Source organism: Adiantum capillus-veneris, chromosome 6 (assembly GCF_014529385.1).
Source record: "Adiantum capillus-veneris isolate H3 chromosome 6, ASM1452938v2, whole genome shotgun sequence".
Taxonomy (NCBI): Eukaryota; Viridiplantae; Streptophyta; class Polypodiopsida; order Polypodiales; family Pteridaceae; genus Adiantum; species Adiantum capillus-veneris.
Genome location: NC_140936.1, coordinates 69,955,275 through 69,967,879, shown reverse-complemented (window position 1 = coordinate 69,967,879; position 12,605 = coordinate 69,955,275). Strand labels below are relative to the sequence as shown.

At 46.9% G+C, this 12,605-nt stretch overlaps 1 protein-coding gene across 8 annotated transcripts in view; it reads left to right on the top strand.

Moving 5' to 3' along the window:
- The window catches only part of LOC147455664 (D-aminoacid aminotransferase-like PLP-dependent enzymes superfamily protein), a 55,255-nt gene that overhangs the window by 34,022 nt on the left and 8,628 nt on the right, over positions 1 to 12,605 (top strand). For 6 of the 8 annotated variants that reach the window (XM_086514398.1, XM_086514397.1, XM_086514394.1 and 3 more), the window contains 3 exons: positions 7,862 to 7,917; positions 8,326 to 8,426; positions 8,603 to 8,898. In XM_086514398.1, the coding sequence (XP_086370524.1) occupies positions 8,339 to 8,426; positions 8,603 to 8,898 (384 nt within the window). In that variant the 5' untranslated portion in view covers positions 7,862 to 7,917; positions 8,326 to 8,338. Of the gene's footprint in view, positions 1 to 7,861; positions 7,918 to 8,097; positions 8,221 to 8,325; positions 8,427 to 8,602; positions 8,899 to 12,605 lie in introns of all 8 variants that reach the window. The other 2 variants (XM_086514399.1, XM_086514395.1) reach the window with 1 other exon arrangement.

The window sequence follows — 12,605 nt, the reverse complement described above, 5'->3', positions numbered from 1 at the left end:
TCTTGGGGCAAACACCTTGCAGTGGTCTTCTCCATCCACCTGCAGCACCCTCCCTTGCATAGTGCCACACCAAGGTACATATCCAACTGCATAGCCAAACTGCCATCAGCATGCTTCTACCACTCCAAGCACTTATTGGCAAACTGCCCACTCGCAACCAAACACCTTCGAGAACACCAGATGGATCACCATTGTGCTCACCATCCAAAGACATACTTGCATCGTCACTCGCACCAAATAGACCTGACATACCTGACATACTTAACTCACCCTCCCAACCATGTAAAGCCATATCCTCATCTAGCAAATCCTGCACCTGCTCAATGGCACATTGCACAGCTGCTTTTATTAGCATTCCCTTCAACCACCACTCACAGACCTCCTTATAAAGCTTGGACACCGCCTTGGAATCTGCATCACTTGTCATAGAGTGCACTGACTGCATAGGAAGCACCTCTAACTTTGACTCCGCACTGCCTTTCTCACCTACCATGCACTCAATTCCAACATCTTTGAGCTCCTACTCTCCAATTGGCCCTTCAAGGTCGATAAGCACCACTTGCTTGTCGATTGCAACTACTTGCTCTTCTACCGCTGCATCATCAAGCTCTGCCAAGGAAGAGAGAAACTCGTTCTCTATCGCCTCACCCTCGTCCTCTTCCACGGGCTCGACTGCTTTACGCCTTTTGGCAAAACTTTTCACCTACTGCACCACTATGGCATATTCCACTGCTACCTTCATCAACATGGCTATTAGCATGGCACTGCACATCAGCTTTACCTGCTCTTCACCACATGTAGGCCTAGACTGCTCTACTTGGTCTTCATTAGGCACCTCGGCTTGCACTTTATGATGCTCCTCGCACATACATATTCACTGCCTCTCCACTCACATGTAAGAGGTCAAACTCATCATACCTGGATTCAGACGACTCGGTCTCCCAATTCGTATCTGCGTCCATAGAGCTACTGTCATTCGACCCAGTCTCCTCTTCGGTTTCAAGTTAAGGAATCTCCTCTAGCTTCACCGCTTCGACCTCGTCTGCAAACCTCACTCTTTGGTCTTTACCACACTTCAACGAAACTTCTACAGCCGCACTCGAACTTGACAGCACCTCCTTTGTCCACTCTGGAACCACCTGCACTTCCTCCACAATTGGAACTGCTCTAGCCGGCATCTTCGGATAGGAACCACCCTGTCTCTCTGTAGCCAAAGAACCCTTGGTTCCTCTCATACTTGCACTTCTCTTTGTACCTCCTGCGGCGCGGCTATCACCGCATTACACTGCCTTGGCATCATTGCACTTGGCAAACCCTGCCTAATTTCGGGCTTCTTCAAAATCTTTTTGGGCCGCCCTCTCGCTAGAGCTATTGCCTCTTCATACGACTTCGGGCCATCTATCTCTACTTTATCTTGCACTTGCTCATGCAGGCAATCCATGAATTTATACAACTTTAAAAAACTGGCATTTTTTGCAGTAGTTACCTTGATCAATTTCCCCAATAGGGCTTTGAACTCCCACTTGAACGCTTGAAAATCACCCTCCAAGCTTTGCTTCAACCCGTCCAACTTTCGCTTTACTTCGTCGAGCTGCGCATCCGCAATAAATCTGCTTCGAAAAGCCGCCTCTAAGGCTTCACAATCTGCCTTTTCTTTATCACCAATGCTATCGAACCATAGCCTAGCTTTACCACGAACCAGGAGCGGGAACACCTGTACCGCACCGTCTCCTCTTGATAAACCACTTTTCAATACGAACAATGCGTAAGCAAGATTTCCGCATCTTCAACTCCAGTGAAAATGGGAAATCCAGTCCAAGCCATCACTAGCAGCACCTACTCTTCAAAGGCCGTACCTTTGGCATCACCAAAATCACCACTTTGACATGAACTAGGAGCATCAGCATAATCCTCCGTACAGGCACCAGAAGATGGAGAGGGGGAATGGGGGAACACACCCGGCACAAACACGAGGGCCTCTCTATAGCTCAGGGTATCCACAACACCCCTATCCTCTTGGAAAACAACTTCAAAAACACACTTCACACTAGCAGACCACTGCCTACTCAATTTCCATTGCTCACACTCCACAAATCCACCACACAAAGAACACCTAATGTCACGGTCTGTTTCCACCCTTACACACGCACACAGCCGCTTAATCTCACTCTCTCACACAAAACACCATCGGTCCGGGGGGCACACTTCCACACAACCGGCACCGAGGGGAAACACCATAGAAGGAGAAAGAGAACGGGGGAAGGGGAAACAACAACAAAGCCGGGCAACAATTGCTTGATTGCACTTTACCAAACATGTACACAGGCTTCCACTACCATCACCATGGCCATTTTCACAAGAAAATACAAAGGGCTTTGACAGGCACACTCCTCTGTCAAAGAGCTCCACTTTGTAGGCTTCAAACGGTACAAAAAGCCAGGAAAAAGCCCCTAATTTGATGAAAATTTGACTTTTATAGGGGGGGTCTTCAATTTTGGAAACTACCCTCATTTTTTGACCATCTGGCATCCCAATTTGGCATCTTTGGGAGGAGGTAACCGCCTTGCTTCATGTGTTCAATTTCTCTCTCTTTCACTTTGGGGGGGGGGGGGGGGGGGGGGGGGGGGGGGGGGGGGGGGGTGCAATAGCGACATCGCTATTGCCCCTAAACACTTTTATTATTTCTCCTTTTCCTTCATTTTTTATCCCTTTGGGGAGACTTAACTTTGCTCTGCCCCCTTTTTACCCTTTGACCAGCTCTTGTCCGGTTCATACCGGCCTCCTCTCTCTCTCTTTCCTCTCTTTCTCTTTGGTCCTGGCCTTGCCTTTGCCCTTGCTTGCACAATGTGGCCTTCGGACTCTTTCTCTTTGTCTTTGCCTTTGCCCGGTCTTTGCTCGCCTTGCCTTGAAGTGGGCCCCTTTGCACTCGGTCCACATGGCTGCCCTCGGGCTCTCTCTCTCTCTCTCTCTCTCTCTCTCTCTCTCTCTCTCTCTCTCTCTCTCTCTCTCTCTCTCTCTCTCTGTGGCTTACTCTACCGCCGCGGGACACCGCCTTGACTTATCCTTGCTCGCGGCCGTGGAATGCTTCATCTCATTGTGGGACCCCTCCCCTAGACTTGCAATAGCGACATCGCTATTGGGTGGGGGGGAGGTGGTACTTGCCCTCAAAAAAAGTTGGGGCCCTAAGGCCGCGGGCACGGGAACGAGCCCCTAAGGGCGCTTGCCACGTAATCAGCGGGGCACTGCCTCCTCCTCTTTCCTCACTCGGGCGCGCGCCACCGCGCCGCCCATCCCGACCAAAACCCACGCGCAGCGCCTGCGTAACGCACGACAGGGCCGCCATCGCCATGGGGTGAGGGAGCTCCCTTCTTTCCCCCTTTGTGTACTAGTTCCATCTCACGGCCCAGCCTATAAAGACCAAGCTCCTGGCCTCCTTCCTTGCATATGGGTTCATCTGCGGCCACGTGGCAGCTCGTGAAGCCATTGAGCCTTAATGCTTTGAAAATCCTCCAAAAAAACCTTCATCAACTCCCTTTTTTGCCCACCTTCCCCATGCTCTTGTAATGGCTCCAGGGTTGGATCTCCAAGCCGCAAGGCTCGACCGAAATTCCACTACGTTGGCTTTGAACCGTCATAGATCCCATCATCTTTAGACCTTGCCGTGGCCTCCAACCAACAGCCCGAAAATTGGAAAAAACGTCTGCATTGTCCTCTCTAGCACCTGCCACAAACTTCGACTCGCCATATCTTACTGACCAAGAACCCGATTGACGCGCCGTCGATTTATGCTAGCTCCACATGATGCACACTATCCACCAAACACCTGGCGAGCTCCAGAAAACACCAGATGGCGCGTCCTCCAATGCGGGCCAGTGGGCTCAAACCCAGCCCTCGGAAAAATTTTAATTAACCATAACTTGCTAACCAGAGCTCCGATTCGCAATTCGAGAAGATAGGCATGCCCCATAATTCGAGCTCTACACATGCATCCACTAACATGAGCTTGGGGCACCTGTCCCTAGCTGTCCTACCCGTCGGGAATTTGCTACACACTCTGTCTTTGACCTGCAATATCTTGAGCATCGGGGCTCCGTTTGACGAGCCGTCTGGACCGGCTTCTAGAGTACACTGAACACTACATTCTAGAGTACTGACTTGGCATTTCGGGCACCTTCATCTGCCATCCCATCTGGACCATCCCGCAGCTCTTTTGACTTAAAAAACCGCATTGAGCATACATTACCGTTACCCTTTGGCTGCCCAAGACTTTGGTACCTACCTCAGCCTTCTGCACTGCACCTGCCTGCAACCTTTGCTTGGCATAGACCACTTTCTAGCTCGGACTAACTTTGGCTGCACCACCGTTGGGAACAGTGCCCCACTGATAGAGGACAGTTCGGAGACTGTTTGGGACTGAAAACAGGGCAAAAACCAATAAATACAGCTAGCTGAATTTAATGTTTTTGGGCAGAAATCAAAGGATTTATGCCAATGGAAGTGAGTTCCAGTAGGGGAATTGATTTTGGGCAAGTTTTGGGGTTGTTTGCCGAAATTTTACCAGAACAGGTGGTATCTAGCTGGATACAGGCAAAGAATTCCCAGGGCTCTTGTTTGTAATTACCCTCTTAAAAAGAATAAAGAAATACCGAAAGGGGTGCCAATTTTGGGGCCTACAGGTTGTCAACGTCTGCTCGGAGCATTCTAGCTTCCGAGCCATGTGCGCGCTGAAGTGTTCATTCCTGTCGTAGGCTACCTTTGCAAAGTGCTCTATGTGTGTGTCTAAAGTGAAGAATTTCGGGTGCAAGCCAAAGCCTACCGCCCCACGGGCTGGTTTCAAACTCTCTATGGCTTGTCCTCAAGCTTCTCCTCCTTTTCTTTCTTTGAACACTTTGCAAGAATATGCCCAACTTCTCCACAGCTATAGTACTTGCCCTACTTGTAGTATTGGGCACACATTGCTCTATTGTCAGTTTAGACCCTGTGCATTTTTTCTTATGTTTTTTGTCTTTCTTCTCCTCTTTGGAAGAATCTTTCTTTGATGCCTCGGACACTGGCTCGTCTGTAGCATATGTCAAAGAGCTGGAAAACATAGAAAAGCTATCCATCACATGCTCCATAAGTTGTTGAATGCTTAGAGGATTTTTATTTTAAGCAACATTGTCAGATCTCTTTGGGCAATGAGCAGCAATACCACTCCATGTGTGCCATAAAAGACACCTTCCGAAAAGAAGCAATTGCCAAAAGTGTATCCCAAAATAGGTGGTCAAAATGTCATCTTGCCCACATCCTCAGATGATTCTAGGCAGTAGTGACATTGGCCTTGAATTGTAGTGTCAGCCCACTTGGTTGGCACTTTGCAGAAGAGTGGACCACCATGTGAGAGCATTACCTTTTAGAAAGGATGCCGCCTTTCTCACTTTAGAGGCTTGCATAAAATTGCCTCCAGAAAAAGCAGTGTCAAATTGTTGAATGAAAGAAAGAGCTCAATCAGAATCCTTGTAGTCCAAAAAAGTATAAATCTTAAATGCTCAGCCACCGTCTTTGAACTCCTTTCGCCCCTTCTTATTCTCCATGTTGTCGTACTATGAAGCTTGTAGCAGATGATTCTTCTTCTTGCCAAAAATTGTCCCAAAACTGTGGGTGTTACTAATGCTTCTTAGATTTCATCAACTCGCTGATCTTGAGCTCAAGAGCTCAATCAAACTCTTCCTTGGAACAAAGACTTTTCTTTTCTACACTTGAATCTTCATTACCGACTTGAGTGGTGTTTTGACGACCTGCTGCCATATGCCATAGAACTTTGGAATTGACTGGTTTTGTAGGTACTCAGTGCCTTCTGGATCCTTCAAATACTTGAGAAATCACCTAGTACAAGTGTCCACTTATAGTTGTTGCTTGATTTTTCTATCAAGACCCTACCCTCCTGCAGGCTTGCCCTCATCATTTTCCGTCTTAAGAACATCTCTGTATCACCATTGAAGTTGGGATTCTCATCTTCCTCCTGCAAAACAGTAGTAGGACTTTGTTTTTCTCGGTCGGATTCGCTGCTGGAACCCATGTGTGATGTAGGAGAAGAATTGGCTGAGCTCTGATACCACTGTAACCAGCATGGCCACACAAGATGGAATCTTCAATAACACACAAACAAAACTAAAAGAACTTTAACACTTAATTCTCGAATCTCAAAAAACAATAGAAGCGACTTCTATTTCCTCATTGGGATTTGAGTGCTCTTCATCTTCCTGCAAGCGTATAGGCGTGGGATGTTGTCTCTGTCCGATTGAGAGAGAGAGAGAGAGAGTCAACATGAAGCGGTGGAATTCCACTTCCAGATGCACTAGTCCCAAAGTTTGGTGCCCCTTTTGGTATTTCTTTCTTTATGCTCGATCACAAGAATACGACTCCCGAGGGTCCAACTCTCCACAAGCTCTCCTAGCTTCTTTGTGTAGTGGCCCAAGGGCACACTTATAAAGGTTACAAAAGACTCCTAAAAATAGGGCGCCTCCTCCAAAAGATGCTCCTAAAAGCTTTAATTCCAAAAGTTATGACCCCAAAAGCTTGCGCCAAAATTGCACATCCGTACAATTTGTCGCGTCAGTAGCAGCCAACGTAAAATGCGGCCAGTCTCCTTATGTCCTGCCACATCACTATTTTGTGACAATTGACCCCCAAGTCTGGCGTCCCTTTTCGTACTTCTTTTTGTATTGATATTCGTAGAGTTCAATTGTGGGAGGGTCTAGCTCTGCGATGTGTAACCATGCATTTGTATGTCAAGGCACCCTTATAAAGGCACTGGACCTGAAAAGGAACATGTTCGAAAGTTGGTGTCCTGAAAAGCCTTTCCAAAAATAGGACACCCAAAAGCTATTTATAAAATATGCCACGTCTGCAACCTCGCGATTTGCGAAAGACATGTCAACAGTGTGTACCATGATGCCACTTCATCCCTGAGATCTCACTTCAGCTGGCAGTCATTATGCCACGTCTTGTGACAAAAGCTTTGATCTATATGGATGCAAAATATGGAGGCCTTATGAGAGCACATAAAGTTCTTTCTTTCTGAAATGTCGTGTCTTCGCAACGCCTTGATTGAAGGATATGCCCAACATGACTCCAGGTTGTTTCAACTAGATGCAAAAGGTTGGCCTTTTTCCAAATTTAATCACCTATGCTTGCACCTTGAAGGCATGTTCTCTTATGCAAGACCTTCACACAAGTGAGTAAATTCGCGATTAGCAAAGGGTTGTTGGAGAAACATGATGTGCTTGGCAATACTTTAGTCGATATATATGTCAAATGTACTCGTTTTTGGTTTCCCTCGAAGTTTATGATCACACAGTTCCTGAGCAATACCTATTAGATGTCTTTTTTAATTTTCTAGCCATCATGGAGGGTTGAGTGCATTGTCAAATCAAGCAATTTTATTTACAGCAAATACAATTTTTTATCATATGTGCAATGATATCAGTTATGTTGGAATTTTTAATTATTGGAGGTAGCTATTGTGTATTTTTTTTTATGATTTAACTTATAAAACTTACACCTCTTTCTCACATTGAATGGTGGTGAAAATGCGCACTTATAACAACGTGACTAAACTACAATGCCAATATCAAATTATTAGAGATAAATTCAGGTTCGTTATTTTGTATTTGAATACCATGACTATATAGTAGGAAATGGACTATGGGGCAAGGTACGACTTTTGTTTCTTATATATTTTAGAGAGAAATTGTGTCAACTCTTCACCATACTTTTGTATGGCAGTCACATAGACATTACACTATCTACTTTTTTTATGGTGTTTTAAAATTCTCTTAGTATGACTAGTTTAATTGATGATTTTCTGTTCCTTTCATAGCTCCTAAGGCGAGAGTTTTGTCGTACAAACTCGTTCGAGTAAAGACAACTCATAAGGTTAGTGCTCTCTCTTGGTTTATAGATTGCATGCATGCTTTATTTCAAAAAATGAGGCTTTCATTTCATCAATGTGTTTCACAAAATATTGCATGTTTATTTTGATATATCTTTTTTGTTTAGAAAAAACTTATTGTACCCTCCTATTTATACATTAACTAATATGGCCACTTTACACAGTTACACCAATTCACACGTCAACTACTATGACAAAGCCAACCAAGGAAGAGTAGTCGTCATTAAGGAATTACTTGCTTTCGTCAACGTCACATTCTCTAATTCCACGTGTCATCTTATGATAGGGCAAGGACACATTCATTTTTCCATGCAACATACAAGACAACACTTTTCATCTTCACACATTGTTGTAAGTTCACGATTAACATTTCAACGAGCTAGTGTGGACAGGTGATAGAAGACAATGGCGTGGAATGTACTAGTGCGGAAAGGTGTGTTGCAGCTACAAGATCCTGGCCCTCCTCTCCCTTTCCTCCGGTCGCAGCCCCCAGGTTTGCAGAATCACGATTGCATTTGAAGTCACACACTCACACGCACGCACGCACACCTTGGGATGCTGAAATTAACCAGAGTAAGCCAGAATTAGTGCGTCATGTTTATTTCAGCTTGTCTCTTGTCTCTGTTATTCGTGCCGTCATGGTTTGCTCAAGATGTTGAAGTTTTACAGGAGCGTATACAACTACTCGCTCGACAAACAATGCATCTAATATACTCTTGTGGGAGAGACATATGGAGCGATTGGCTCAATCAGTGCAACTGTTATCAAAGGAGATGCCACATTTATTCCCCAACAGTCCTGAGAAATCACCCTGTTTTGTTGAGCATGTGAAGTCTTTGGTGCAACCCTCTTTGAGGGTTGGGCTTCAAAAAGCATTGGAATTACGAAATGAGGGTGGCGAACTTCTCATCATGGCGTACATCACTGGCGAAAAGGAAGACAGCAAAGGAAAGGCTGCTCTAGTTGTAAGTTACCGACTTGATTAAGCCGGCATTGTTATATTGAGTGGCCTGCCTTGTACCAAATTATTTGTACTCGTGTAAGCTGCATATTTTAGAATTTGTACTCTTGTTTTAGATTCACAGGTCCTTAGAGTGCAGTCGATGGCCCCTAGTTGTTTGTGTCTATTTGTCCTGCATTCTAACTAGGCCATCCTTCAATTTTAACTCTACCCTTGTGGAAGGTCAAATTCAGCTTTCTTACTGACTATGTTGAGCCTTCTAAGTCGAGCTATGAAATTCTGTAATTGCATCTTCGCATTTTCTTCCCTTTTTCACAACCTCAGCAATCAGAGGCAGCGGAAGACTAGAGCTCTGACCAGACAGGAGAGTAGGAAAGGACAAATCTGAGGAGTAGTGAGAGAGACAGAGAGAGTGCAATAAAACAAGGCCAGGCTACAGCTGCAACCTGTGCAAGACTATTATCTCATGGTACAAGAGTGGGGGCAGGGCTTCCAAATTAGGAACCACCACTAGGCTCACACATGCTTGCGCATGCGTGCGCACACACCACATACACTCATCCAAGAAATGCACTCTTCACTAGCACCCCTGCCCCCGCTACAAGATGTAGTCGCTTGGAACATAAAAAGCTGCACCGGAGTGAGATAGAAATACCCCGATGGCCAATTGGAGCGCTATGTTCAAGTCTTTGAGAACGAAGGACCCAATACCACCACCAGTCTCCATTAGGCTCTAGAAGCGTCTATTGACCATACAGGCGAAACCTTCACCAACTTCCACCATGCAAGGGGAGGCATGTTATCAGAACAAACCACAGATGGACGATATACTTGATGGGCTATAGGGATCCGATATACTTGATGGGCTATAGGGATCCACATGTTTAGAATGAGTTCCTTGGTAGGATTTTACTTGGTGACACCGTTGACCAGTTTTTCACTAGTTTGTGATTGATGAAAAGAAATTTGAATTCTTTAGTAGGAGATACAATTTTGGGACACATGGTTTCTCCGGAAGGTGTATGGAAGGGGTATGGATGGATCCAGCCAAGGTGGCAGTCATTAGGGATTGGCCATCCCTCAAGAATGTACACGATGCGGGGAGTTTCTTGGGTTTGTGTTTATATTACAGATGCTTCATTAGGCTTTTTGCAAAGACCGCAGCTCCTTTCTATGATTTTGTTCCTTTTGCTGAAAGACAAGCTCACTACAGGGCGAGTTCTTTTGTTGCCAGATTTACATTAGCCTTTTGAGATTCGTTGTGTTACATATGGAAGTAGCACTGGGGCTGTTCAATAAGAGGGTCATGTGATAGCCTATGAGAGTAGAATGCTCACTTAAGCTGAGCGGCTTACACAGATTTATGGGAAAGAGCTATTGGCAGTCATCCATGCTCTTATCTCTTGGAAGTATTACTTTTTGGGTGCAGACTTTATTGTGCATATAGATCATGACAGAGTATTGAGATATTCCTTCACTCGAGCTAAGCTGTCTGAGAAGGAGTTGAGGCAACTTTGTTCTCTCAATTCCATTTCTAGCTTGTGTATGTAGCTGGGGAAAAGAAAGTATGGCAAATGCCCTTTCATGAACCACAGGTGGCAGCCGTTTCTTCTATTTGTCATCATAAGTTGGATGAGATGTTCAGTGTACTTCCCAGGCCTGAGGAGAGAGTATGTAACAAACTTGGACACTCCAAATCAAGATTCTACCGCAACACAGCAAAGATTCACATCAAAACAGTTCACAGCTCACAATTGATTCGACACAGCCCGACGGAGTTCCGTGCCTAGAGATATTGGCCCCAAAGACTGGCGCCCCTTTCGGTATTTCTTTTTGTATTAAATTTGTGCTCAAAGTACAAGGGAGTGGGAGGGTCTCACTCTCAAACTCTGCGTCCAAATGCTCAGCAGAGTGGGAGCCCTGCCCACTTATTTATAAGTTTACAAGGGATGCTAAAAGCAGAGCCCCAAAAGCTGCCATATTTTAAAAGCCTTTTTAAATAAAGCAAATAGCCCCAAAAGCTTCAAAACTGCCAAAGTCAGCATTGTGTAGAATCTGCCCAGCTTTTGCGTAGAGAAAAACTGTCCGTACAGCTGTCGCAATTTGCGCCGGGAAACGCGGAATTCCGTACAGCATGCCATGTCAGTACTCAGCGTGAAATCCGGAGGTCTGCCGCATTTCACAGGTGTCTGTGTACCGGGGTGTGTCGCCACATGCCCAAGGCCATGCCACGCCACCTAGTTTGTGACATAGTACCTCTCTCTCCTTTCAGGATTGGTTTGGAGATTGGGACTGTCGTGGAGACACCTCGCTTGACAACTTCTGGAGCTGCCAGGGCAATTGGTATACCCACACCCTCCCGAAGGTCATTCTACTACCTCGGGTGAGTGATGGTTGGCTCCGCCAAAATGTGGAGTATTCGGGCCTCCGGAACCAATGCTTTATTTGTTGACAGATTAGCCATCTAGCAAAGGCCTGTCCATGGAGGAGGCCTAGACATTCGGCACAGCAGACAGAGACTCAGAAAGCTAAGGCAGATCCCTCCTCCGAGCCTGGTGTTCAGGCAGGGGAAGGATGACAGGAGGTACGTGGCCGTGGCCGTCGCCGTCAAGGACCACACACCAGTTTGGCCCATGGTCCGTGGCCGAACTGGTGTTCCTCGCCTGTGTTCAGGCAGAGGAGGGATGGCAGCAGGTCCATGGCCGTCGCTGTCAAAGACCACCACGTCGTTCTACCACCTCAGGTGAGTGGTGGCTGGCTCCGCTAGAATGTGGAGTATTCGGGCCTCCCGAACCAGTGCTTTATTTGTTGACAGATGGGCCATCTAGCAAAGGCCTGTCCACGGAGGAGGCCCAGACCTTCGGCACAACAGACAGAGACACAGGAAGCTCAGGTAGATCCCTCCTCCGATCCTTGTGTTCAGGCAAAGGAGGGAGGGCAGCAGGTCCGTGGCTATCGCCGTCAAGAACCACCACGCAAGCTCAGCCCACCCGGTGGTCGCCCTACACCAGGCCAGCAGCAGTGGGTTCCCACACAGGGAACCGTTTTGACCCTGTACAGCAGGACGAGGCCATAGTTTCACCCTTTACCTCGGCTTCACCATCAACAACCCCTCCTTCCCCGGTGCCACCCACCGCCCCCCCGCCTCCATCTCCCCCACTCCCTCCATTTCCCCCGTTGCCGCCTCCTCCCCTCCCATTCCACCCACTAGCCCCCCCGCTTCCTCACCCTCTCCTGATCCTGCCCCACAGTTGGCTCAAGGGACAGGACCTTCATTGTCTGCTAGGAGGTCTCTTGGCAGCACTATTGCCACGAGCCGCCTAGCGAGAAAGGAGCAAACTTTCTTGCGGACCCCCCTTCTTGTGCAAACGTCTCCCTTTGCCGCAGTCCCTCGAGGATTGATGAGTTTCGACATCCGTCGCCGGTGGGACTTCTTTGCCTACGACTTCACACATTTCCTCGGAGACTCTTCACTAGACTTTGAGGCGGCTTGCTTCAGAGTCCATGTATTGTTTCTTGCAACTAGAGGGATAGAGGCCCTGGACACACTAGTTGGTTTCTTTTTTTCTCTGTGTGGCAGGGACCAGTTTGAGTGGACTCTGGACTCCGTGATGGACTGGCTTTAGGCTCAGCCTCTTGAGTTCTCTCACCACATGGGAGCTGTGGTTGTTGGCCAAGTTCTCGGTGACACTTCTGGACACAATAGGATGT